Source organism: Peromyscus leucopus, chromosome 6, assembly GCF_004664715.2.
Source record: "Peromyscus leucopus breed LL Stock chromosome 6, UCI_PerLeu_2.1, whole genome shotgun sequence".
Lineage (NCBI taxonomy): Eukaryota > Metazoa > Chordata > Mammalia > Rodentia > Cricetidae > Peromyscus > Peromyscus leucopus.
In genome coordinates, this window is record NC_051068.1 from 99,966,124 (window position 1) to 99,993,639 (window position 27,516).

Sequence of the window (27,516 nt, forward strand, 5' to 3'; positions counted from 1 at the left end):
TATTCTTTTTCCATTTGTAAGAGAAAGTGGAGATCTTTAGCTTACCGAATTTTTTAATTTATCTTTTTTTTTCCACAACAAAGAAAGAACAAGTTTTAATGAAGATTTTAAATGCCTTTAACCTCAAACAGCAGGAAAAAATTAAAAAAAATAAGAGGTATCATTTTCTCTAGACACAAAAACTAGATGGAAAATGCAATTATGGCGTCATAGAGATGCTACATCTAATTATATTTAATGGGAAAACTCGAGAGCCGCCATTTGATTTGTTGGTTAGAAACACTTAAATCAATCAGGACAAACAAATTTAATTCTATCATTATTAGCAACGATGTACGTGCTTCAGAAGAAAATAATCACAGAAAATGTACAGTTTGCAAGATGTAGTTACCTAAAGTTCAAACAGATTATTCATGGGTAGAATGAAAGGTCAATGTCCCATTACTTCAGGACATGTCACAAGGACGACATCTGATTTATGTGCAGATACAAACTGGCATCTCTACTTGTACATGAAATTTTTTTGTTATCTCTAGCAAAAAAAATATATGTATATCAATAACCATGTCAATGCAGACTACCCTATTTACTAATATCAGAAAATTTTAGTCTTTAATATTTTCTTCCAGTTCTTATAAGTTAGGTATGCCTTTTACCTATGAATGTTATATCTGACCCACATGGTTTCACATTTAACCTTCTTAATTATTTTCATTTCCTTTTACTACCTTCTTCTGCATAACTAGACTAGAATTCATACACCACTAAAGAGATTCTAACGTGGGAATCAGGGACATACACCTAAAGTTTAGATCCTAAATAGAGGTCAAGGACAGAAGCCAGAACTGAGAGACTTCTCCTGTGGAAAGAGAATAATAGAACAAAAGGATATAGCTCCCCTAGACAGTGGGCCAGCCTTCCAAAGTCATTTCCCCGCCCCCCCAGTATAGTTATGAAACGGTCATTCCCAAATCTACCACAAATCCCTCCATCACCCTGCTGGGACTCTCTCCAGTTCCTACCTGCCACTCACACTGGAAAGCCTCACTTACTTGTACTTCAAGTAAGTCAAACAGTATTGTCACATCTTTATACAAATATTACTAATCATAAAGCACGACAGAGTAATAGCTACCCTCAGTAAAATAGCCCAAGTGGAACAGTGTTCTCTCATTGTCAACGATAATAAAACTGTCAAGAACGTGTTAATAAAGCAATGCCTACAAAGTGTAGAAATGTATTCTGATTAAATAAATGTTCATCATTGAAAGAACACAAACATTTTTGTGTGAAGTTATTTTCTATTTTTTTTTTCAAACACCTCTCCTCAGATAATGCCTTCTAGGTGGCACCTGCTCAAACTTCTACAAGAAAAGCAAAACTGGAAGTTCTTTAAAATGGTATTTTATAAGAAAACAGATCGTTTCTCCTCTTCTGTATGCCCCTACATCTTCTAGTCATTTGTGTTTAGTTATTAATCTTGTATGAAGGGACAACACAAGATTTATAAATGTCAAAACACCACTGGTCTTTTGCATGGTTACAAAGGCTGTGACATCATACAGCCAGTCTAATAGCTAATAATGTAGAGGTTTTCTCTGTGATGAGATTGAGATGGTTTCCACAATATTTTGAAGATTACTTCTAGAGAAAAAAATTCTCCTGGATATGATCACGCCTTTTAAAAAGAACAAAATTCCAAACATCACATGTGTGATGCACCAGACTAAGGAATTTCACACCCTATGATTCCTCCATATAATTCTGTATGATGTTCCCTGTTTCCGTCTATCTTCCTTTATCAAAAAAAATTTTTTTCTACACATGTATTTCTTCCCCTGGAGTGTTCTCCACATGGATGCAGTCTAATTTAATTATCCAGAATCAAATATTCCTGTCAGCAAGCTTAAAGCAATGAGTAATTTTGAGGACAGTTTGGCCCCCAAACAAACCCTAACAGAAATGAGAGCTGGGTACAGAAGGAATCCCAGGGTGACCAATTCCACCTATTACATTCAGCCAGCTTCCTCCTTCATTTCCCAGAAATGAATCTTAAGGAAAAGACAATTTCTGTTTCCATTCCCACATGATACTAATATTATAACGACAGTAACTGCTTCGACACAGAAAGAGGGATTGTCATACTTACTTTCTTCATAATTTAACATGATTAATGATATTATCATTACGTCTGATCTGCAAGATTTTTTAATCAGTTATATTCTAGCCCCTGTGTCTTTTGATCAGATTCCTTCAAAATAAGATTAAAATACCAAAAATACCTTTTGCAACATGGTTGTCATTTGAAATGCCAGTTCTTCATGTCCCTGATCAGTTACTTACCTAAAAGGAAAAGAAGAGAGAAAAGATTAAAAGTTTGTAATCATATGTAATTAACAGCAGTTAGATTTGAACTAAAAGTTAAGTTTTTAGTGCACATTGACACAACTCTTTTTAATGCAAAAGAATGAAACAAAAACACAATTTTAAGTGCTCAAAAAGTAGACAAAATATAATATGAAAATAGCATATAATATGTAAGATGCATAGATTCCAGAATATATGAGAATTTCAATAATTATGCAAATCGTTACGGGGCACTTGAGGGAATTATGAGCAATAGAAATATTTATGTTTACTCATACAAATGGCTTTCTTGGCGCAAATTTAGTGTAGCAAGCAACACAGAACCATATACTTTGATTGACACTTTGATCACTTCTATGCACCCAAAAATATGCTAATATAACTTATATAAAAACTGTTAGGCAGCCAGTTCTGTCAAGTCCATACTCATTGCTCACTTTACAGTGTACTACAGAAAATTAAAACTTTATGGTTGAAACACTCTAAAATTGAACTTTAGAAAAGTTAACATCTCTTATTCCACTGTATAAATCCAACACTGCTTTCCCTCACTCATGGTCTTTTCTCTTCAAATCTGAATATTTCTGTGTGTTCACTTATAAACCTAGTACATAAGCTTACACACAACATCCTGTCAGTACACTATACCACATTCCACATTCTACATGACCTGCACGTCACTTTATTTATTATTTGTGTGTGGTGTGTGCTACCCGGGGCACATGTGTGGTGCATGTACATAACTGTGTATGTACAAGCCCTTTCATGCACACGTGATGACCAGAGCAGGACATCAGATGTCTTTCTCCACTGTTCTCTGACTTAGGAGCCTTGCGACAGAGTCTCTCACTGAACTAGAAGTCTCCATTTTGGCTAGACTTGCTGCCAGTGAGCTTTGGGGAGCCTACTTCATCCCAATTTTGCTTTTCATTCTTTGAGAATTTCACACATGTATACAATGAAATATGATCACATACACCACCCATCCTTGCTTCCTGGCCACTTCCCCTTAAATTTCCTAACACCTTCCCCTCTTAACTTTTTTTTTTTTTTTTTTTTTTTTTGGCAACAGTTAATGCTGCTTGTGTGTGCATGGTTAGGCCACCATCCAATGAAGCACTGGAAATCTCATCACCACTCCCATCCCCAACTCTGAGGTTACGAGAACCAACAGTCATGTCCAGCTCTGCTGAGTGCTGGGGATTCAAACTCAGGTCCTCACATGTACAGAGCAACTGCTCTTACTGAGGACCTCCTCTGCCCCATGCATCTCATTTTAATGTGTGTAAATCTGTGCATTAAGCTGCTACTGAAGAATTTGTTTAGCCATTATTTTCATAATAATCATTTACATCAGTGGCTCTCAACCTTCCTAATGCTACAACCCTTTAGTACAGTTCTTCATGTTGTGGTGACCCCCAACCATAAGATTATTTCCATTGCTACTTCATAACTGTAGTTTTGCTACTGTATGAATCATAATGTAAATATCTGTACTTTCCAATGGTCTTAGGTGACTCCTGTGAAAGGGTCATTTGACCCTCCAAAGGGGTCGCTACCCACAGGTTGAGAACCACTGGTTTAGATGCTGACTTATGTGCATTCCACCATCTGGCCAGACATATGCCATTATTCTTTTTTTAATTTTCCAACAATTATTTTATGTGTATGGATGTTTGTCCTGCAGGTATGTCTGCCCACCACATTTCTTATTGGACTCTTCCTTTTCAAGTTTTCAAAAATATCATTTATAATCCATACAGAACCTCTGCTACACACATTATTAAGTATTTAATTCATTTTTTCTTGCCCCCAAAAAGCCTTTTTTTATTATGCTTATCACATAGACCAATACATTAGTCTGTGCCTCTTTACTTTGGGTTTATTTTCTTTGGAAAATTCATAGATTCTTCTATGTTATTGTCATTTTTCTTGATTACTTAATTTTTAAAACAATTTTGAAAATGCAGACTTCTTCCTGGGTTTCCCACATGTGGGTTAACATCATTAGGCAGGCAGACTGGGATCTGCAGAATGATCTGGGGTTGGTGGCAGTGAGGAGATCCAGATGACTCACAGGATAATACAAAGGCAAGCATGGATTTCAGTGTGTGCATCCATTTGGAAATTGTGCTGCTTGGCACATTATATTCAAATGTTTCATACCTTTCAGAAGGAGCTTGTATTCATCAACTTCAATGTCTTTCCTGGACAGAATTTCAAAGAAAATCCACCACACAGTCATATCATTTGACTCCAGAGAAAGCTTTTTCAAGAGTATTTGCCTTACGAGAGGAAAAGGACAAAGACTGTGGGCTGAGGTTTACCAGGAAAGGCCTGGCATTGGGATCTAATTGGCCTGGCTTCAAGACCTGGCATGGCCGCTTGCTAACTACAGGCCTTGTACAAATTGCTGAGCACTGAGCCTCCAGTGTCTGCATGAAATGAGGTTATTTAACGAATTACGGATAGTAAGTAGGATATGCCTGGCATAATTTGGCATGCAAAAATCAGTTATGTATTATTATTAGATTGTTAGATTTGTTGACAGCAGGCTATCTATGTCTAGGCCTAGCCCAAAGCATTTCACATACATGAACTCCTTTAATCTCACAATGACCATGTGAAATAGCACACATCTAATAGGAGATTCAGCATCTACCTAGTTCAAAACACTGAGAATGTAGGATGTGGATGACAGCCACCATTTTTCTCTTCATGGTGACCTCCTGTCTTCTGTCCCCATTCCTTCCCCCCACCCCCAGTAAGATTCGGTCTTTCACACTAAGATTCCCTTGTCATTCAAGGTGGTTAGAAAAGAATGTCTTTACATTTACTTTTAGATTTAGTGAACAGCATTCATAATCTTGAAACTGTCTTTGAAACCCATATATTAGAATATCTTTTCAACATAGTTTCTTTCCTTCATCTTGCATCCAGACCACAGCTCCTTCTATACAAGCAAACACCTGATCCCATTTTCCTGTGCCCTTGAATCACCTCAAAACATTGTTTTAATTTGACAAAAGAAATGACTGCACATGCTGGTTGCTTCCTGGCACGAACCCGAGCACATGTCCTTCACGTCTGTGTATTTTTTCTCCTCTGACCTGCTCTTATCCTATGCTGCCCCTACAGATTTCATCACATGAGCTCCTCTGCCCACTGGATTCCACTGGGTTTGACCCGTGGATGGACCAGGCAGCAGATTCCTAGATGAAAGAAGAGAGAGATGAAGGTGTTCACTCATCTGTTCCCTCCTGCTCTAACATGACTCGGGCAGTGCAGCATGCCTCTATCACCACAGATTCTATCAAAGGGCCCCCATCCATCCTCCAATATCACAGTTTCCCTTACTGTGGTCCTTCTAATCTTACCTAGGATTGATCATGGTTGTCCTATGGTAATGCACCACACTCCTTCTCGGTTCCTACAATTTGACTATTTTGTACGTTCATTAAAGTTTCTACAATCCTTGCTGAGTATGTCCACCTATTCTTCCTTGGTGAAGGAAAAAGGGGGACTGAGGAGTGTGTAAAGAGAAAAGGATACTCCTTGGAGTTACCAAGCTTGACAAGAAATCCCAGAATTGCTTTATTACATTCATATCATTGCGATTTTTCAAATAACTTATGTTGATTTGGAACCGGCTTTTATTATTCTTGTGGACTTTGGCTAAGCCAACATACACAAACACATCTCGTGTTTTCAAATATTTCACTAGCATTCCAGAAAATATGCATACATCATGCCTATTTGATCATCAAAAAGGAATCCTTTCCATTGCATAGCATCCAAAAAGTTTGTTTTAAATTTTCTTTAATTTATATCTTCAAAAAGATTCATAAATCTTACATGAAAGACTCTTGAGAGATGATATTTACTTTTAGACTTAATCTAAATCCATTCAAATGCTTTTGCAGAAATTGCTAGCTGATGAGTATGAAGTTGGACAGCAGTCTGCACCCAATAGCCAGTGGTATAAACTAAGAGGCATGTGTTGTCTACCTTTGCTTCTTCTTTTATTGTAATGTTTGGGATGGTTTGAATGAGAATGGCCCCCATAGACTCATATCTTTGAATTCTTGGTTTCTAGTTAATGGAACTATTTGGGAAGGATTAGGTATGGCATTGTTGAGTAGGTGTGTCGCTGTAGACGGGCTTTGAGGTTTCAAAAGACTGGTACCATTCCCAGTGTGCCCTCTCTCTGCCTCATGGTTGTGGATCAAGATGTGAGCACTCAATCCGCTGCTCTACCATCATGGACTCTAACCCTCCCAAACTGGTTAACCTGCCCAATTAACTGGTGGTTTTTTTTTTGGTTTTTTTTTTCACAAGTTGCCTTGGTAACAGTGTTTTATCACAGCAATACAAAAGTGACTATGACTTTATTAATTCTTTGAGAATTTTATCTATGGATGCAATGTATTTTGATCCTGTTCACTTCACACTCCTCCCCTTCCTCTTTGTTTTATAGCTGTTTTATTTAACACTCCCAGTGCATCAGAATCTACACTATCTGACACATAGCACACTCTTACTCTTCACGCTGTGAGTCAGGAATCACTATTTCTTTCCAGAAGAGAAAAATCAGCCATCACAACTGGCCCAAGCATTGTAAGTATCCATCTTAAGAGTCGTTTCTTTTTCCATCACATGTGACTGTCTCCTTTGAAAAGATTTGGTTTTACTTGATAGCAGGTGAGATCAGATTTTGCTAACCATTTGTCATATCACAGTATATCATGCTTTTATGAGATGCAATTTAGCCTGTGGTATGATTAAGCCATTAAACTACTGTAATGTTTCCATGTGATTTTTCTCTTACCCTTAAAGGAAGATTAGAACTCCACCATGAAAAAAATGAAGGACTCAGAATCTAGTTGGAGATGCTCCTATGGCTTCAAGTGTTAGGTCTGTATCCTTGAGGCTGAAGGATCAGAATCCCTATAGGGCTTTTTAATAGACATGCCAAAGTGAACAGGGGAAAGCCCCTGAGGTCTCAGCCCTATGTGAACAACTACAGGCAATGCAGGAATGCTGAGCATAGGAGAAACAGTCTTCTCCAGGGACGAGCACACCAATTAATTAACCAATACCAAACAGTCAGCCCTGAAAACATACACACAAGGAACATTACATGGACTGAGCAGGGTGCGTCTAGGAAGCTAGATGTATATGCGCATATACATGAATAATAATTAATGAGAAAAGAGGCCATGACTTTGAAAGAAAGCAAAGACGAGTATATGGGAGGATTTGGGAAGGAGAAACGGAAATAATAAATTACAAAAGTGTATTATAATCTCAAAAATAAAAGAAAAAAATTAACTTTTTAAATGACTTATTTATTCTTATTTTAATATGCATTACTGTTTTGCCTGCATGTATATCTGTGTGAGAGTGTCAGATTCCCTGGAACTGGAGTTACACACAGTTGTGAGCTGCTATGTGGGTGCTGGGAATTGAACCTGGGTCCTCTGGAAGAGCAGCCAGTGCTGCTAATGAATGAGCCATCTCTCCAGCCCCAACCAAAAATAAATAAATAAATAAATAACTGACTCTTGAGTCCCACAAGATGTTCTTTATGGAGATTTTCTGGGCTCTCAAAGTTAATTCTTCTGCATAATGAATAGTGATAATAATTCTTATTTCGGGGGTCTCTGGACCTGCAAGATTGGCATAAGTATCACCTAGGAAGTTAGACATTCGAATGCTTGGGCCCCCCTCCATTCTTGAATTAGAAATTCTCAAGTGGAACCCACTGCTATGTGTTTTAATGAGGCTTCAAAACACTCTGGTACACTCTGCAAGGCACTTCCACGGATCTTCTGTCCTATTCATGCTTCCGTACACACACCATCAAGAGCCATCCTGGAGTCAAGGACTGGTCACTCGCCCAGTTTCCATGGTGCCTCTCTGAGCACCCACAAACATGCCCACCATTTATCTTTCATGGTCCATTTTATCTAAATTAAGATCACAATTTCAACAGATGTAGTGTCCACATTCACAAAACTTTACTAGGAGCCATCAAAATTACAAACAACTATTCAGATACTTCAATCACAACCACTGTTTTAAATTTCCTGGAACTGTGTGTGTAACCATGGATTTCAGATGGCTATTCTTATGCTATTTTACAAAATCTTTCCGTAGTGCACTTCATATGTGGTCAACAACCCTCTGTGTGCCTTAGTACCAATTTAGAAAGTGTAACACTGAGGCATTAATAAGAAGTTTCCATCAGGGCGAGGAGATAGTCACAGTAAAAAAAGAATATGGTCCCCAAGTATCAAAAGGATAACACAAGTTCCCAAAAACTTGCTCAATTAAAGCCCCGGGCATATTGGTAATGACATCGCATCACAGAATATTAATTGTGGACCAAGTTCTTTTTGGCTTTTGTTATCTTGAAGTGCTAACAGGGCGGGATCCAGCATCTCACACAATAGCCCAGGACACTGTACGCTGCATGCTGAGCAAAGCGTTCCGTCTGACATTTAGAACTGTTGAACTACTTTTAATTTTAGTTCCAATTTCCAGAGACTGACAAAGACACAGAGCCCTTGCTTTTAGCTCCCATGGAGCCACTCCGCAGAGCCTTAGAGGACTCGTTGCCACTGACGGAACATGCATTGTTCCTTTTGCCGAATAACGGAAAAACTCAGCCCTGGCCCTTCATACATGTTTATTTTTCTCCGAGAGAGAAGAGAGACAAGGCAGTCAGAGTGCTCCCCTCTCTCCTGTGAGTCTGTAACTCTCTTTGTGTTAACGATGTCTTACACTTAGCTCCGTTTAAAAAGCTTCCTTTGCCTCCTTCAGATTCGCTATTCAACTCCATTCTCCCGGCCTTAGGCTGGGAATTAGGATTCCATGGTCAACTATGTCATGGCTCTTGGTTTTCATTCTTGCCCAACAGAGATTTTGCTGCAAGTTTGGCAAAGATGAGACACTGAGAACCGCTTGCCCCTGATGAAACTTTAACTAGACGAACACTCTCACCGTCAGCGTCGGTTTTCTTAGTATCTCCTTTTACCCTCAGCAAAAAAAACAAAACAAAGAACAGCAATTAAAAAAAAAAACTAAATTGTAGCTTGAGTTTTTCTGCCTTGCCCACAGTCAGGACAAATCTCTGTCACCCGCCAGTCCCACAGCCGCTCAGACCCAACCAAGTAAACACAGAGACTTATATTGCTTACAAACTGGATGGCCGTGGCAGGCTTCTTGTTAACTATTCTTATATCTTAAATTAATTAATTTTCATAAATCTATATCTTAAAGTAATCCATTTCTACAAATCTATACCTCGCCACGTGGCTGGTGGCTTATCGGCGTCTTCACATGCTGCTGGTCATGGTGGCGGCTGCAGCCTCTCTGGTCATGGCGGCGGCTGCAGCCAGTCCTTCTGCCTTCCTGTCCTTTTATTTCTCCTCTCTGTTAGTCCCGCCTATCCTTCCTGCCTAGCCACAGCCGATCAGGTTTTATTTATGGACCAATCAGAACAACTTGACATACAGACCATCCCCCAGCACAGCCAAGTGCAGACCATCTCAAACACCTGCACTCAGGCCCATGGTCCTAATCATCCTCTATACGGACCTGCTGGGTAACGCCACAAAGAACCCAAGAAGGGCTCTCACAGGACATACATTAACATCCCACAGCACTAAATAAATAAATATTTAAAAAATTAAAAAAAAAAAAACACCGCCGCCCACTGAAAATGAAGACTATTTTAACCTCGTTTCCCCAAACTGTTATTTTTAGCAGCTACCTAGATAGTAGACATAGGCACAGTTGCTGACCCTCCTTCAGAGCCATGTTCCAGGATGAGCTTCTATTCACTCCTTATAGCTTTCCAGCCACAACTATTAAAAACCTGTGAGCTAAGGATGTAACTTGGTGGTAAGATACTTGCCTAGAAGGTACAAGATGCTGGGTCAACAAGAAAATTCTCATATCTGACCAAGTGGGTGAATATTTAGATGACTTTGTAGGGACCCCAGGAGCTAAAAGCAACATTATTAGCTCCCTTCCTTCCTTGATTCCCATAAAAGGCATACATTATTAACAGTGTGTAGGCATTCTTTATGTTTCAAACTAGATAGAGATTGTACAATTAAATAAAAGTGTAATTATTAATAATAATAATAATAACTGCTGTGGGGTATTTGTACACTGTATGAAGATGTGTTGCTGTGACTGGTGTTATAAAAAGCTGAATGGTTAATAGCTAGGCAGGAGGTATAGGCAGGACTTCTGGGCAGAGAGAGAACTCTAGGAAGAAGAAAGGCAGAGTCACCAGCCACACACAGAGAGGAAACAGGAGGTGCAAGATATAAAAGAGGTAATGCCATGTGGCAGAACATACATTAATATAAATGGGTTGATTTAAGTTATAAGAGATTGTTGAGATAAGCCCAAGGTAAAGGCCAAGTTTTCATAATAAATAATAAGTTTCTACTTTGTTATTTGCATGCTGGCAGTCAAAAGATAGTCCGACAAGAAAACTTGCTACAAATAACTTATAATGTATATGTCATGAATATCACCAAAATTATACTGCCTTATGTTACATATATTATCTTAATTATTATTCAAAACAACCCTATGAAAGCTATCCTATGGTCTATATTCCGTAGAAAAGGAAAATGAGGATGTAACAATACATGCCCACAACCATATTACTGTCTACAGCAAATGCAAAAAACCCAAGCCCCCATTTCCGTGCCTAGTGATGCCTGTTTTTGCTAATGTTTTCCTAATCAAGTTACTATAACTACAGAAAGTGTCAGTGGACCAAGCATCCAAGGGCTTGCTGCTAGGTAAGCTGAATTTGAAGGCAGTTCAGAGAAGAAAGCAATTGGAATGATGGAGAAGGCTGAGAGGACCCAAATGGAAAGAATTAGCATCACTACTGATGAAGCAAGTGCACCACGCAGGACTTCTCGGGGAAGTGTTGAGGCTGTGGGAATCTGTCGGAGTTCAGCTCTGACCTGTTACAGGGCTCTTGGAGGGGAGGAGCGAGGAGTGAGGAAGCATTAGATAGAAAGATGGAAGGAGACGATAAGAAAGACAGAGACACAGGATAGCTTCGAGAAGGCTCTGGGTCAATACCCAGTAGCCTCAAGGTTTATTCCAAAAGGCTTTTTATACAATGCCAAGGGGCGAGGCAAAAGAACTCACCCTTTCAAGATCAAGGCACACCACACAGCCAAGTGTAGACCCTTCCAAATACCTGGTAACCACAGCTATGGCCAAATCATCCCATTATGCAGCCCTGCTGGGTAAAGCAAGCCCAGATTCTCTGACCCTGAGTAAGTTCTCACTAGAGAGCCTTTGTGGGCCCCCACAGGAGGCCAGGGAATACATCACTCAAACTGGAGCACTGTTAACATTAGGAGAAAACTGGACAATAAAACAGCTAGAGCTAGATCTTATAGGTCTTCAATGAAAACTATTAGAAATGATAACTTACAATTTTCCAAGCTGTGCAGTTTGACCATTACTGAGAGATGATCAATAGTACCCAAGATGTTTAAGTAAAGAGATGACGTGATCTGTGAGGAAATCTGTTACATGAGTGAACAGACTTGAGTTGGAGAGAAAAAGAGATGACTATGTGAAAATAGAAAGCAAGTATTGGCCTAACAAGCTGGTTAATCTGTGTCTCTGTTGCCGTGGGAAACCCATCATCAAGAGCAACTTGGGGAGAAAGGATTTATTTCATCTTATAGCTTTTAGTCCATCATCAAGGGATGCTAAGGCAGGAACTGAGGCAGAGACCATGGAGAAACGCTGCTGACTGGCTTGCTCCCCATAACATGCTCAGTCTGTCTCCATCACCTTCTTACACCAATCAGAACCACCAAGGCTAGCACTGCTCACAGTGGGTCAGGCCCTTCCACATCAACCATTAATCAAGAAAACGCCCCCACAGATCTGTAGAGGCCAATTAATGGAGTCATTTTCTCAACTGAAGTTTGTTCTTCCTAGGTGACCCATATGTTGTCAAGCTGACAAAAAACTAACTTAACATACCAAGAGAAGAAATACAGCCCCTGGCTCCTAAAAGACACATGTGGTCAGTTAAGCCTCTGGGCTTTTATCTGACTCCTTTTTCCCAGGTCAGGGTTAGAGCTGGTGTCAGCAGCAGTAGGCACTGAACTGTGAGCTCCCCAAAGCAGGGAACGTTGGTTTAACATGAACGGCGGCCATGAACTTGGCACTTGAGCATATTTACTGAATAAAAGAAAGAAGGAACGAGTCAAAGTGATCATGGAAACACCAAATTCCAAGCTTAATGTGATAGATGTAAGAAGAAACCACAGAGAAGCAAAAATGGAAATACATTCACTGCACAGACCATCACAAAACTTGACATAAAGCATACTCCCCTACTATGAAGATTAAACAATGTTTCATTGCAACCAAAGACAATGAAGAGGCTGGATCTAGATGACTTGAACAGCCCAGCCCTTCAAAAGAGAGGCAGGTTTGAAACCATTAGGGAGATTTGGATATATTTTGTAAGGATTACATTAAAGACGTTTAAGGAACTGGGAAGATTGCTCAGTGGTTAAAGCGCCTGGCGTGTAAACATGAAGACTGGAGTTTGGATCCACAGAACTCATATAAAGGCTCAGTGGCTAGGGTATGTAATTTCAGCACTCATATGATGGAGGAAACGGATCTCTGGAATAAGTTGGCTAACAAAGCCTGTCATAACAGGAAGCTCTGGGCTCAAGTCAGAGACCTTGCCTCCATGAATAAAGTGGACAGCAATCAAAGAAATCTCTGCTATCAGCTTCAAGGAGGCTTCTACACACACAGACACGTGTGCACACACCACCACATAAACACGTGTTCACACATGTTCACACACATACATTGGGCACTGTGGCACACACCCTCAGCAATGGGAGAGGCAGAGACAGAAAGATCCTGAGGGCTCACAGGACCACCAGTCTGGTCAATCAATGAATTCCAGGGTCAATGGCACCCTGCCTCTAAAGCAAGGTAGAGGCCAGGCGTGTTGGCATAGTAGCATTGACATTAAAAGTGTAATGGACACACAGGAATGTTAAAAATGCAATCTAGGGGGGGGGGGGGGGGGGGGGGGGGGGGGGGGGGGGGGGGGGGGGGGGGGGGGCAGTTTAATCAGTTGGAGCAGAGCAGCGGATCTTGAGTTGAGCAGCTTCTAAACAGTTCAAAAGGCAAACACACAGAAATGTTAAAAAAAAAAAAAAAAAATGCAATCTAATTTATATACATCTTATAATTTACTTTCAATGTTAATAAAATAGCTCGAAGGGGCCTATCATGTGTCTGAATTCTAGAAAGAAAATTGTGTAGTTTTTACCCTCCTGTCTATGTTAATAGCTAAGAAAAATGTCTTTTTATAGGGGTTTATATGGAAAAAGAGGTAACTGCACATGTGTCTTTATATAAGTAATAGCATAAATATCAAATATCAAAACAAAGAAAAGTGCATGAAGAAATATATACATAATTTTAAAATTACTTTGGATGTCACTAATGAAATACATAAATACACATTAATTTATGCAAAGGGTTTGATATAAAAGGAACTCTTTGGACTCAGATAGAGAATCAACCTAATCCCTGAGGACTCACTCAGTCCACCAAGGAAGTGGCTTTCCTAGCTCCACTAGTAGGAAAAGTGAGAGAAAACCCAATAAACATTATCTACACTACACTAAAACATACTTTCCAATATCTCTTGCAATCGTTTTTGTTGTTGTTTTGGTTTGGATTTGTGCTGCTGGAGAAGGAACCCAGGGCCTTGCATGTTGTAGGCAGACACTCCACCACAGCACTATACACTCTGTCCTTCTTTTTATTTTAAATAAAATCAGTGACACTGTGCCCACTGGTCTGGCTTCCCCATCCTCAACAACCTGGGTTGAGTCTGCTAGAAAGAAGCCAGCAAGAGTTAGGAAACACCTTTTCCTTTCCGAGCAAGGCATTCACAAAAGCTGAAAATACCCACAGCGCTACTTCAGGTATCTCAGCCCAGAGGGAAATATCAGAACTGACAGGCTTAAGTCAGTGTCCACAGGGCAGCCATTCCTTCCCGGAGCTGAAGCATTCCAGAGGAAAATGTCACCTCCCCCTCTGCCTCCTGCTGTGCAGGGTACACCAAGGAAGCTGGGCTCCTGTGGAGAGCGGTGGGAAGGAAATTGTGAGCTTAGATAATGAAGGTCTTCAGACAGAAAAGGGGGTGGGAGAGGCAGTATTTCATTCATTTTCATTATTCTCAAGACTATGTGCACATTTCCCAATTAACGCCTAAATCAGGAATCTAGAATCTTTGAAATACTAGTCAATAATGCTTTCAAAATGGTTGACTTAACTGGAAAACCCTCGCAGACAGTATTTCAGCCCAACGGCCAGGCTCACATCAACGGATGAGTCATATCAGTGAAGTTATCTCTAATGGAATGTGATGGAGATGGCATTTTTATTCTGGGACTATCTTCCCCAAAGCATAATGCAGTCTAATTATGAGGGGAAAAAATCGCCCCACAAATTTCAACAGAGGGATACCCCACAGTGACCTCAGGGTCTCAGCACTCCTCAATCTGTCAGTCATTGAAAACAGGGAAAGCAGTACACTGTCACAACACAGACGACACCAAGAAGACAGGACCAAAGTGGCCTGCTGGAATGGAAAAAAGGTGCTTGCCATGCAAGCTTGACAGCCTGAGTTTGATCCCCAGAACCCACATAAAGGAAGGAGATAAAGGGATGCACGCCATGGTGTATCCACACACAAATCATAAACACACACATATACACAGTAGCAAATAATTTTAAAAAATAATATTCAAAAAAATCACCCAATAATCTCAATCAACTGTGTACCTTAGTCACCACAATAAAACTAATAAATGTAATTAATAATAACGTGTACCAATTACAATATATGCACCAGATTCATGTGAGAGCTTATCTATGGAAGCAATAGTAGATGTTCAAGTTTGTTTCTCTGTTATTATGATTAAACACTGACCAAAAGCAACTTGGGGAGAAAAGGGTTTAGTTCCCTTACACTTCCAGGTCACAGTCCATCATCAGGGAAGTCAGGGCAGGCACTGAAGCAGGGACCAGAGAGGAATGCTGTTTCCTGGCTTACTTCCCCTCCTCCTACTCGGCCAGCTTTCTAATACAATCCAGAACCACCTGCCTAGAGGCAGCACAGCTCACAGTGGGCTGGACCCTCCTACATCAATGATCAGTCAAGACAAGGCTCCTGTAACATGCCCACAAGCCAGCAGGACAGAAGCAGTTCCTCAAATGCAGGCTCCCTCTTCCAGGTAGTTTGTGTCAATACAAACAAGAACTAACCAACACTCTAGAATACTCTTACGACCTGCTCAACCTTTCCATCAACATTAAACTGCTTTGAAATAGAACATAAGAAAAGAAAAATGGTTAGCCTATCCCTTCATGAAATAAATAAAAGTATTTTGCTGTGGGATGTCTTTCTGTACCCTGTGAATATGTGTTGCTCTGATGAGTTGATAAATGAAGCGGCATTGGCCTATGGCAGGGCAGGATAAGGTTAGGTGGTACATTCAAACTGAAGACCAGACAAAGAAGGGAGTCAGGGAGACGTCAGCCTGCCGCCCAAGGAGCAGCAAGATGCTAGCAGACCAGTAATGCCATGGCCATGTGGCAATATATAGATTAATAAAAATGGGTTGAGTTAAGTTATAAGAGCTAGCTAACAAGAAGCTTGACCCATAGGCCATACAGTTTATAAGTAATATAAGTCTCTGTGTGTTTACTCAGGACTGAGCAGCTGCGAACATGGGTGGAAGAGATTCGTCCCAACTGGGCAGGACCAAAGAAACTGCTGACTACAGTATTTTTTATCTTTTAAGCTTGTGTTCTGATGTATGTTTAACAAATTAATGCTATGACTAGACATTAAATTTCTGTTTATTCAGGATACTTGAATATACATAATTTCTCCATCACCCCTAAATAGAATTCCCAGCTTGAAAAAGAAAATATAAAAAAAATTAGCTGTTAGATTACTGAGATGATGGGAATTCCAAGCTACTGCAGAAACACCTGAGTTCGGATGCCTGCTGGAGAGGCGTTTTGCTGCTCGAAGCTAAAAGGGAGTGCTCTGGGAACTGCAGTGCATTGCTCTTGGCGATCCCAAGCAGGTGTTCAACCACTGACCAAGAAACTGCACACTACAGGAAGACAGGCTTCCATCTGGCCTCCCCTTGTCTGAGGAGACAAAAGCTCATCAGCGTCTGGACATTTTTAGGGCAAGAAAAATCCCCCAGAGATCATTGCCTCAGTCCCTTGATTTTCACACAGAAGGGAATTTTAGCAGCTAAGTCACCTCTAAGAAGCAATTCTCTTACCACTTAGACAATATGTGAAAATAAAAGACACTCTATCTTGAGATATTAAAGAGCCAGCCTCTTTTTTAAATCATATAGCCAACAGTATTGACTTGAGACAGATACTCTTCTTCATTTAAATTCTGCCTCAGAATTTAACTGAGAAGTTTTAGGCTGCACTTCTTCATCCCTTTTACTCCTCTCTGTTTCTAGTTCTGCTGAAAGGCTTGCACTTTTTTTCCCAATACCTCTTGGACTTCTGACTTGCTTCAACAAAGAAAAGGCCTAAACAACAGACTCAGTCTAGCAGAAATTTATGTTTGCCATTGAGAATGTGCCGCTGCAGAATAAATGGCTTTGCTCTCAACAAAACTTACAATCTGCAGTCTATACCATAAGCAGTAAAACAAACAAACAAAAACTCTGAAATTGTATTGCAGCTCCTCTCCTGATGACTAGAAACACACAAAGGGCTAAGCACTCTGAAGCGCCAGTGGACATAAATTAAGCCAGTCCTGCTCCGAGTCCAGCCGGCCCGCTTATCCTTCCAGGCACTCCAGGGTGAATGCCTTTTCTCCTGGGAGAGGTTAGGCAGAAAGGCCTGGAACTTAGACAGTGGGGTGATGGGTAACGGGTGACGAGACACTGAGAACAAGTACTTCCTTTGTGCAGCTTTCTGAAACAAGATGAGTTTGACTCACAAACACAACCCATTTGCAAGGCTGCAAAGCCATGGTGCGCCAACACGGAACCATGGAGAGTTGAAATGCTTCCCCTTTCAGTTGAATGGTTTTCTCAAATGACTGTCAGCCAAGGATATTACTTTTTTACTTGTTAACATTTTTTCTTCATTCATTCATTCATTCATTCATTCATTCATGGAGGTGGGCACATGTGCCTTGGTGAGTGCAGAGGTTAGAGGCCAACTCGCGAAGATTGGGAAGTTAGTTCTCACCTCCACCTTGTGGGTTCCTGAGATGGAACTTGAATTGTCAGGCTTGGAGACAATCCATGCTAAACCATCTCACTGGCCCACAATTTTTTTTTCAAGACAGGGTTTCTCTGTGTAGTTTTAGTTCCTGTCCTGGATCTCACTCTGTAGACCAGGCTGGCCTCAAACTCACAGAGATCTGTCTGGCTCTGCCTCCCGAGTGCTGGGATTAAAGGTGTGCCCCACCGCTGTCCAGCCAAAAATTATTTTTAAGCTGCTTTTGTTTGTATTTTGATTTTGGAAATTATAAATACTCAGGAGAGTGAATGAGCTCATCAATTTGTGGACAAACTTTGCAGGGCCTTAGGCAGAATGTCAAAGTAAGCAAGCTATGGAACCAAGATGTTCGTGCACTAAAAGGGTTCCTCTGGGGTCTGTTGGTTTGTATCCTGCCTGAGATAATATGGATGTGTCAAGCATCTGGGCACTGGCTGCTGCATGAACTGCTGTGGAACAAGTCTTTTCTGTACTATGAGTATGTATTACTCTCATTGGTTAATAAAAATCTGACAGGCCAGTAGTTGGGTAGGAAGTTAGGCAGGAAAGCCAAACTGAGAATGATGGGAAGAAGGAGGGCAGAGTCAGGAAAGACACCAGCCAGCCATCCAAGAAACAAGATGCCAGAGGGGCAGTAAAGCCCACAGGCCACGTGGCAATACATATATTAGTAGAAATGGGTTAATTTAAAAGTAAGAGCTAGTAATAAGCCTGAGCTATAGGCTGAGCATTTATAAGTAATATTCAACCTCTGAGTCAGTTATATGAGACCAGGTGGTTGGGACAGGAAATGTCCGTATACAATAAGCATCATGGAAAAACTGGAACCTCAGCAGAGCAGTGAAAACTACCTCCGTAATTCTCTTGAGAGTAGACACCCACAACCTTCTGCCACTCTCCAGAGAGATAAAGGGCACTCTAAACAAAAAAAAATGTAAAGCTGGTGGGGAATGTCATACTGATTGTCAGTAATAAGTGAAAAGTCCTTCTGAAATTCCCACTTGGAGTGATTTTTTTTAATCTAATTTGAAAATGGACTTGCCTACTCAAAAGTCTATGAAAGACAATTAAAAGGCTTTGCGGTAAGTGTATCAAGTTCTCTCTAAGTACTGTACTGATGTCATCCATGTGGTGTTAGCCTAATATGCCTGTTTCTGGTGCTATCTGTATTTTTACCCAGACAAATGGAATATGGGAACAACAATGCTAAGTGCTCCAATACTTATCTTGGTAAGAATTTCCACTAGAAAAATATGTTTAAGAGCATTAAGGATAACAAAATTACCCTTAAGTCATTAGCCAGTGTGTCCATGCCCTATATCTAAGGGTCTCTTTTGGGACAGGACTCACAAAGCCACAGCATAAAATGCACCAGTGTCCTAATGTCACCAGTGATCTGTAGTCATTAACCCTTCTGGGTACTCGGAGAATTAATGGAAATTCTTGTTGGTAAAAGACTGAAATAAAAGAGACACTAGACAACAGACTTAGCTTTCTGATCTTGCAACCTCATTATGTCTATGAGCACTTCTGTTTCATGGCACATTCCCTTGATGTAGTTCAAGGAAAGAGCAGCTAAAACACGAGCATAAAAACGTATCTCCAGTACTGTCTGTGAACTCAAGCTGGAGAAACTGAGGATGGTGGATAACAGGATGCTGAGCTCCAGGAGGAATATCATTGAATTTGACTATCTTTTCCACATCCCTCTTTCTAGGAAATTATGCAATGTTCTACAGTGTACACCCTAAAAATGTTCAATTCCTCAAGGTGCTATATTGTCAAATATATAGTCTCCCCAATAGAGGCAATGCCTTGGAAACACGAGTACAGTCCACACTCACTAACAGAATATCCTAATATATATAAGACAAAGTACAGGTGCTGGGGAGATGGCTCAGTGGCTAAGACCCTTGTTGTTCAATCATGAGAAATGCATTTCAGATCCCAACATTCATGTAACAAGCCAAGTGTCTGGCACACACCTGTAACCCCAGCTCCAAGAGATCAGAAACAAGAGGATCTGGGGCTTGCTAGCTTTCATCCTAGGTGGGAATTCCTGGGTTCAGTGAGAGATCTTGCCTCATAGGAACCAGTGAAGAGTGATGGAGGATACTGAATGCTATCTTCTGGCCTCTGTATGTGCACACACATACTCTCACACAGACACATACAAACACAAATAAGTAAATGAATATTTAAATGTTATAAATAGAAATAAATATTTTAAAAGCAAATACAAGCAGTTTAGGCACTCAATAACTTTAATCTCCCTAAGAAGAAAAGTCTGGGTGGTACCTTCCACATTTATGAATATATGGAGTCACCCATCCCCAACAGAAATTGTCTTTTTTTACTTCTCTAAGACTTATTCAATTCCTGGCATACAATAAGTGCTCAAGAAAGGAAAGAATGAAGTACAGAGGAAGAATATTCTCAAAAGTGGTAAACTAGAGCATATTCACTAGGCTATTGCAGAGCTCAGTGATGACGTATGACCATGGCATGGCAGAGACCACAAGGTTAGAGGTTAGTGACCCTTGTGCTTTGCATTCTGATGTTGTCACTTTCTGTCTTGTGGCATTAAACTAGCAAAAGGCAATTCCAGTATCATGACAGAGAATGATCATGAAACAGAGTCCAATAAACTGTAATAATTACCGTACTTTCTCCGGCTCTTTTTGTTATATTTTTGAGACGTATGTATTCCAGACTCAAACTCACCCAAGAATGATCTTGAATTTCTGATTCTCCTCCCTCTTTCTCCACCTCCCCAGCGCTGATTCCCAATGGGTGCCATCATGTCCAGGAGATTTTATGACTTGAGTTCAAACCCAGAACTACATGCCTACTGCTCTCTGCTACACACACTCTGCTAACTGAGCTACATTCCCACCCTTGAGGGCCTCTTATGATCATCACGACACTCACATCTGTAGGTGCAGTGGGCTTTTCCCAGTATTCTGCCAACTTTGTCATATTAATCCAGTCAATCTCCATAAGAAATAGGAACACTTCCATTACACATGAGAAAACTGAAGTCAACGTTCTTATAACTGCTTACAAGATTATAGTGAAGACCAGTGCAGCTTTTGTTTCATTTTTCCAGCCCCAGAAATTGAGCCCCACCACCTCACATCCTGCCAAGGACTAGACAAAGGCTCTACCACTGAGCTACAACCCCAGGCCAAGATAAAGTTAGTATATAGACTTTTAAGAGAACATAAAAGCAATTAAGTTTTTTTTAAAAAGGGTTTTTTTTTCAAATATATAGTTAAGATAATCATACCCCAGGTATATCATTCATTGTAGTAATGAATTCATTATCACATAGGCAATGTTTTAAGTCTTTATTAATCATTTAACTACTCAGAGTAATAGGTTTCATTATGACATTTTTATACACATATGGAAGGTAATTTTTAAATGTGTAAATGTATGAAAATTTGCAGATCTCCCCAGCCTGAAGCTAGCTTGTGCAGCAGCTAACACAGCAAATTATATGGAGTCAGATTATTTCTAGAAGTCATAATTATTAGTAAAACTATTAAAATCCTATGTCCTATGAGCCCAGGACTCAAAAAGGAGAAACCAAATACAAGCACAAAGAGAACAGCTGTGCTTTACAGGTTAACCTCAATACCCTCCTAGCAGTCATGTCAGTGACAACCTTGATTCTGAATCTTTGTCACACAGGTCATGACTAGGAATCACTGCTGCTTTCTAGCTTCAGGGCACACGAGGTCTGGACACGTAGCTAGAACAGTGTTAGCATTCACAGCCAATGCTTTACATTCACAGAGATTTTAAACACTGACTTCAAGATTCTGAGTCTGGTAGTTGCTAGATTCTTTTTCTTTCTTTCTTTCTTTCTTTCTTTCTTTCTTTCTTTCTTTCTTTCTTTCTTTCTTTCTTTCTTTCTTTCATTCTTTTTTTAAGGCAGGGTCTCTGAAACTTGCTATGGAGACCCATCCTGTCCTTGAACTCATAGAGATCCACCTATGCCTACCTCTACCTCTGCTTCCTGAGTGCTGGGATTAAAAGCATGCACCACCATGCCTGGCTAGATCTTTAATAATTATAGAAATTACCATTTGTTGAGTTTCCATTATTTACATGTATGCGATGTATGCGCATGTACACATATGTTTCATTCTAACCACTAGACCACCATTAAAGATAAATATAGATAGGGATAGAGATGAAGTTCAGTAGTATAGCACTCGCCTATCACACACATGGCCACAGATTCTATCAACAGCAGTGGAGAAGGAGGAGGAAAGGAGGAAGAGGCAGGGGAGAGGGAGGAGGCATGGCATCCTCCCATGCCAAAGCTATTCCCCTCTTCTAGTAAGCAATACCCTGATATTTTTGTGAAATAGCATTTGACCGGTGGCTTCCTCCATTTCCACCTAGAATGTTGACAAGTTTCATTAGCCCTGGCTGTCTGGAGCTCTCATATTCCATCTAGCTGTCCTGCCAGGAGCTCGGGTACAACACAGGAACAGTGCCTTGAGCAGCACCTTTTTATCAAAAAGATAGCTGCTGTATCCTTTGGAATGCAGTTTAATTGTAGATACATGCTATCTTCTGTTTTAGTGAAAATAAATTCTTGAGGATTTAAGCAGCATTTCAGTAGGCATATGACGCCACACAGCCAATGGGAATGTGTAGCAGTTCCTGCCCAGTATTATTCTTTAGTGCTACAGCAAGGGGGGGGGAGGTCTACAGAAAATGAATCCATTTCATAATTCCTTGCACTATTCTATAGCCCATGTCCACTGCTTTAGGTGGCCTCACACATAGGCTCAAACCGTAGAATGACAACACAGTCTTAGATATTTATTTTCATTCCAGAATGTGGAACTTCAAAGACTGAGGAGCCAAGTTTCATGACTCATCTTGAGGGAACAGAAAGGAAACCCCAGAACAATGAGAGAGCATAAAGGAAGCTCTTTCTCTCTCTCCCACCGTGAAAGAACAAAACTGCTCCACAAGTGATGCTGTGTTTACAGGTCTTGTGTTTAAAGGAAGAGAAAGAGGTGAAGGAGAAAGGAGGGGGCTGAGTGAATTACAAATCATAAATATTAGTGCTTTAGCATTCCCATGCCCATTGGCATGTTTGTTTCATCTTTTGCTCTTCTCTTCCCATAGTATCTTTGTGAGGCAGTAATGAGGCAAGATGCTGAAGAATGATGTGTTCTTTCTCAAAAGATGCAAAAAGGGTAAATAAATTTGCATCTGCACTCAACTAAGAGAACAGCACAGTCCCACAGGGAGTCACAATCCTGTCTTCTTGGAGAAGGTAGCTCCATCCAGCTCTGGCTAACATAGAGAGTGAGTGTGCTTCCTCAAACTCAAATAATTCCGGCCAGTTACATAACTCACACAACTCCCTGTGGACTTAGTAATTCCCAAACAGCTGGGACATGAAATGAAGGCCATAAACTCAGTTCTTTCCAAGGATAAACTAAAACATGTCATTTGTATTGTATTATCACATGCTCTACTAATAAGAAAGCATCATGTTTTGCTTTCTCATATAATTTTGCCAAGTAAAAAGAGTCACTTTTTTAAATAAAAAAAAATCAGAGGGGAAAAAGCAAATCTGGGTGAGATGGAGGGGGAAAAAAGGAAAACATGGACAGGCATAATGTTGCACACCTGTAACCCAACACTTGGGAGCTGAAACAGGAGGTTCATGAGTTCAAGGCCAGCCTAGGCTACATAGTGAAACTCTGACTCAAAACAAAATCTACAAGAGGTGTGAACTAAAAGCAAAGCAACTGAAAGAGGCATCATCAACAATGCTGAGGTAAGTATGCAAGTTATCCCCTCAACAGAATCACTGGATTCCAGTGTGCCAAAAGGGATCAAGGCTGGCCACAGGAAGCACATTCCTAAGTGTATATAACAGTCTGTATAGTCCACTGGTTGCAGAAATGGCACCAGAGCCCATCAGAGCTCCATGGGAAAACCCATTGATTGCTGTAAGTACCACATATTTTGGTCACAAGACAGAAATCAAACTAGAACTGGGCTGGAAGCTGTTTCCCTGCTGGCTAGTTTCCATAATGTTCAAAGGGGAGAACATTCATCAACAGTTTTATCAAGCTGTGGGCAACAATAATGGCCTGCCAAGATAAGCTTTTAGTGCAACTGTGGCATGACTCTTACGGGAATAACCAATTGCTTTCTAATTGAAATCGAAGTCCACACACTAGAAGGGGATCCAAACCTGGTACTATAAATTTTGTCAAGAGTCCATGGCTAGGGAGGTCACAGGGCCCAGGAGGAACCTATTACTATTGTTTTGTTAAATGATCATGTTGTCAAACTGCCTTCTAAATATTCATGTTAAAATCCATAGGTTAGTCCTGCTAGAACCTAGGCTTAGCCTTCAGAGGAGGTTCTTATCACAGCAGGTAGTTCAGAGACTCACAACTGATTGAAAGGTTAAGAAGATGATACAGTGCTCAGTCCTAAATAGACATCTCTATCACCTCCTTCCCCAAGGCACAGAGAACATCATGGAAAAAGGGGTGAAAAGAATGTAAGAGCCTTTGTATAGCACTAAAACATCTGCTAGATAGAATATGCACTCATAAACTCACTGCAGCCATTGTTATATGCACAAGACTGCTATAGAGTTTTATTTTAAGATGTGTTACATTTGTTTATGCTGTAGAACATTTGTTTAATGATGCAAAGATGTGCTACATTCTTATGTTGCATTTGTTTAACTCTGTGAAGTTGTGCTACTTTGCCTGTCTAAACACCTGATGGTCTAATAAAGAGCTGAATGGCCAATAGTGAGGCAGGAGAAAGGATAGGTGGGATGGTAGGCAGAAAGAATTAATAGAAGGAGAAATCTGGGAAGAGAAGAAGTACCCAGAAAAGGAGGACTCCACACAGCCAGCCATGGAGTTAGAGTGAAAGTAAAATTACTGAAGTAAGAAAAGGAAAAAGTCTAGAGGCAAAAGGTAGAAGGGATAATTTAAGAAAAGCTGGCTAGAAACAAGCCAAGCTAAGGCCAAGCATTTATAAGTAATAATAAGCTTCCATGTGTGACTTACTTGGGAGCTGGGTGGCAGGACCCCCAAAAGACTAAAGAGTGAAAAAAAACAACCAATGACAGAAGACCTGAACAAGATTGTGTCTGTCAATATCTTATCATAGATGAGGGGGAAGCTTATGAGGCCCCACCCTTCTCTGAGGGTCTACAGGCAGTGAACAGTTGCTGGGAGGAGGGGGTCACAATAATAAGTTGCCTACACTCCCGTAAACAACCTCCTCACCCATCCTCATGCAAGCAACCCTAATAATACTTACTGGATCCCACAAGAAGACATGGAAGTCAAAGAGGAGTGTCAGTGGCAGTCAGTGGGAGAGGAGGGCGATGAGACAGGGGCACAGGGGCAAAATAACTAAAATTCATTACATTCACATATGAAACTGTAAAAGAATAAAAATAAGTGAAAAAAGAGCCATGCATCCCCCAAGAGGAAACAGTGCAGCATTCCCCTCCAGAGACAATGGATGGTGAGCACTGTGTTCGTGGGAACTCAGGCTTTTTTTTTTTTTTTAAATAAATACTTCAATAGCAAGAGTCTCACAGAATCCAGGAACTGTAAGTGGTCTAGTTTATATCAAATAAGCTTGGAAAGGCTGACTGAAAACTTGCTTTAAGGAAATCTTCACAAATTGAAATTTATGAAGCTTGAGATCGTAACTCATGGTTGTATGACACATACAATCCGAGCAACTGAATTCATGTGAGGTTTAGGTTCTGGCTTCTTTCCCATCACCTTAGCAAGCAAGCCTTCCAGAAACCCCACCAGAGCTGATGAGCCGCAGACCTCTCTGGCCAGCACTCTGGGTCAGCACTCTGGGCCATCCTTGTCTTTGTTTGGCTGTCCTGATACTGCTGCATGTTGGTACCACAGAGACAGCCGATAACGGCTCTTCTTGTTTTGAAAAGACTTTGCAATTCAACTCGGACCGAAAACCTTGGCAAAACGTGGGCACTGAATTAACTAAAATCAGCCCAGGCCATGATGCTGCCAGCACAATCCAGAGAGGGCCTGGTGGGATAAAAGCTGACTTTTCCTCCAAGTACTGCTGGCTCATCTCTTTGGGGATAGAAATGGGATAACTAGAGAATGGATATGGCTCCTGTGTTGTGTAAAGTCAAAAGAAGAAAATCTAAGCTAAAATAACTGAGAGCCGTTTTAAGCTATTTATTCTGCTAAAACTTGACTATCAAAAGGAGATATTTTGATGTTGATTATATGTATTTTAAAATGCAAACTCTACTATTTTCAGATTCTAAAAGCTTCCTTACATTATTGGCATGAAAGGTGCATTTTAACTATATTAAATATCAGTAGATCTGACTTCGGACAACTTCCTTTATGTTTCTGGGATGCATTTTTCATCCTTTCTGGTCATTAGAGGACCTCTAGGGTTCATTCTAGCTCTAGAATATGATGACATTAAACACTTTACAGGCCGGCCAGTTTACTCAGTACATAAGTGCACTTTCCACACAAGCCTGATGGCCTGAGACTCCTTTCTGAATCTCCTGGCTGAAGGAGAGAACTGACTCTCAAAACTTGTCTTCTGACCTCCACATGCATACATGATACATCTGCACCAGCACACACACACATACATACACACATACACACACACATACATATACACACACATACACACACACATACATATACACACACATACACACACACATACATATACACACACATACACACACACATACATATACACACACATACATACACATACACACACATACACACACATACACACACATACACACACATACATACACACATACACACATACATACACACATACATGCGCACACACATACATACACAGACATATACACACATACACATATGCACATACATACATACATATACACACACATACATGCATGCACACACACACACACAATAAATAAATATACAAATTTTTGGAAAGAAAATAAAAGATTCTCTCTTTTTAAAAAAAAAATAATGAGTAAGTGAAGCAAGACACGATAACACACGCCTTTAACGCCAGCACTCGAGAGGCAGAGGCAGGCAGATCTCTGAGTTAGGGGCCAGCCTGGTCTACAGAGTGAGTTCCAGGACAGCAGAGCTACACAGAAAAACCCTGTCTCAAAACAAACAAAAAAAATCAAAAAAATTCATAGCCCCTGACAGATAAATATTCACTGACAATAGTAAACAATCCATCACATGCTTAAAACTACACAATAGAAGATACTCAGGATGTTCAGGAATAGTATAAGCTGTTTATAACCCACATAAAACCTAAAACATAGAATTTTAAAGCAACTTTTAGATTTATTTTATTTTATGTGTATAAGTGTGTGCCTGAGTGTGTGTATATGCATCACAGGCATGCACGGACCTCAGGACATCAGAAAAGGGATCTGGAGCCTCCAGAATTGGAGTTACCCGCAGCTGTGAGCTCTCACATGGCTTCTAGGAACTGATCCTCGGTCCTCTGCAAGGGCAGCAGATGCTTGCTATTGACCACTGAGCCATCTCTCCAGACTCTATTTCTGTTTTATTAAGGAGAAAAATGAATGCAGCTTATACTAAAATAGAAAACATTTGTTTATTTTTAGTGCATCTGTACCTGGGTTTTTAATCAATAAACTCCTGAAATCTGAAACAACAGCTAGAAGTGTTCTCTAGGAAAAGAACAGTGGTCACCCTGCTTTACCCTTGCCTA

General features: G+C 40.4%; 1 protein-coding gene across 4 annotated transcripts in view; it reads right to left on the reverse strand.

The window, feature by feature from the left end:
- Positions 1–27,516, reverse strand: part of Ank2 (ankyrin 2) — a 596,100-nt gene that overhangs the window by 431,337 nt on the left and 137,247 nt on the right. For 2 of the 4 annotated variants that reach the window (XM_037207070.1, XM_028856382.2), the window contains exon 2: positions 2,283–2,343. The exons of the other annotated variants lie outside the window; for them this stretch is intronic. In XM_037207070.1, coding sequence (XP_037062965.1) covers positions 2,283–2,303 — 21 coding nt within the window. In that variant the 5' untranslated portion in view covers positions 2,304–2,343. The remainder of the gene's footprint in view (positions 1–2,282; positions 2,344–27,516) is intronic. 4 annotated transcript variants of the gene reach the window in all.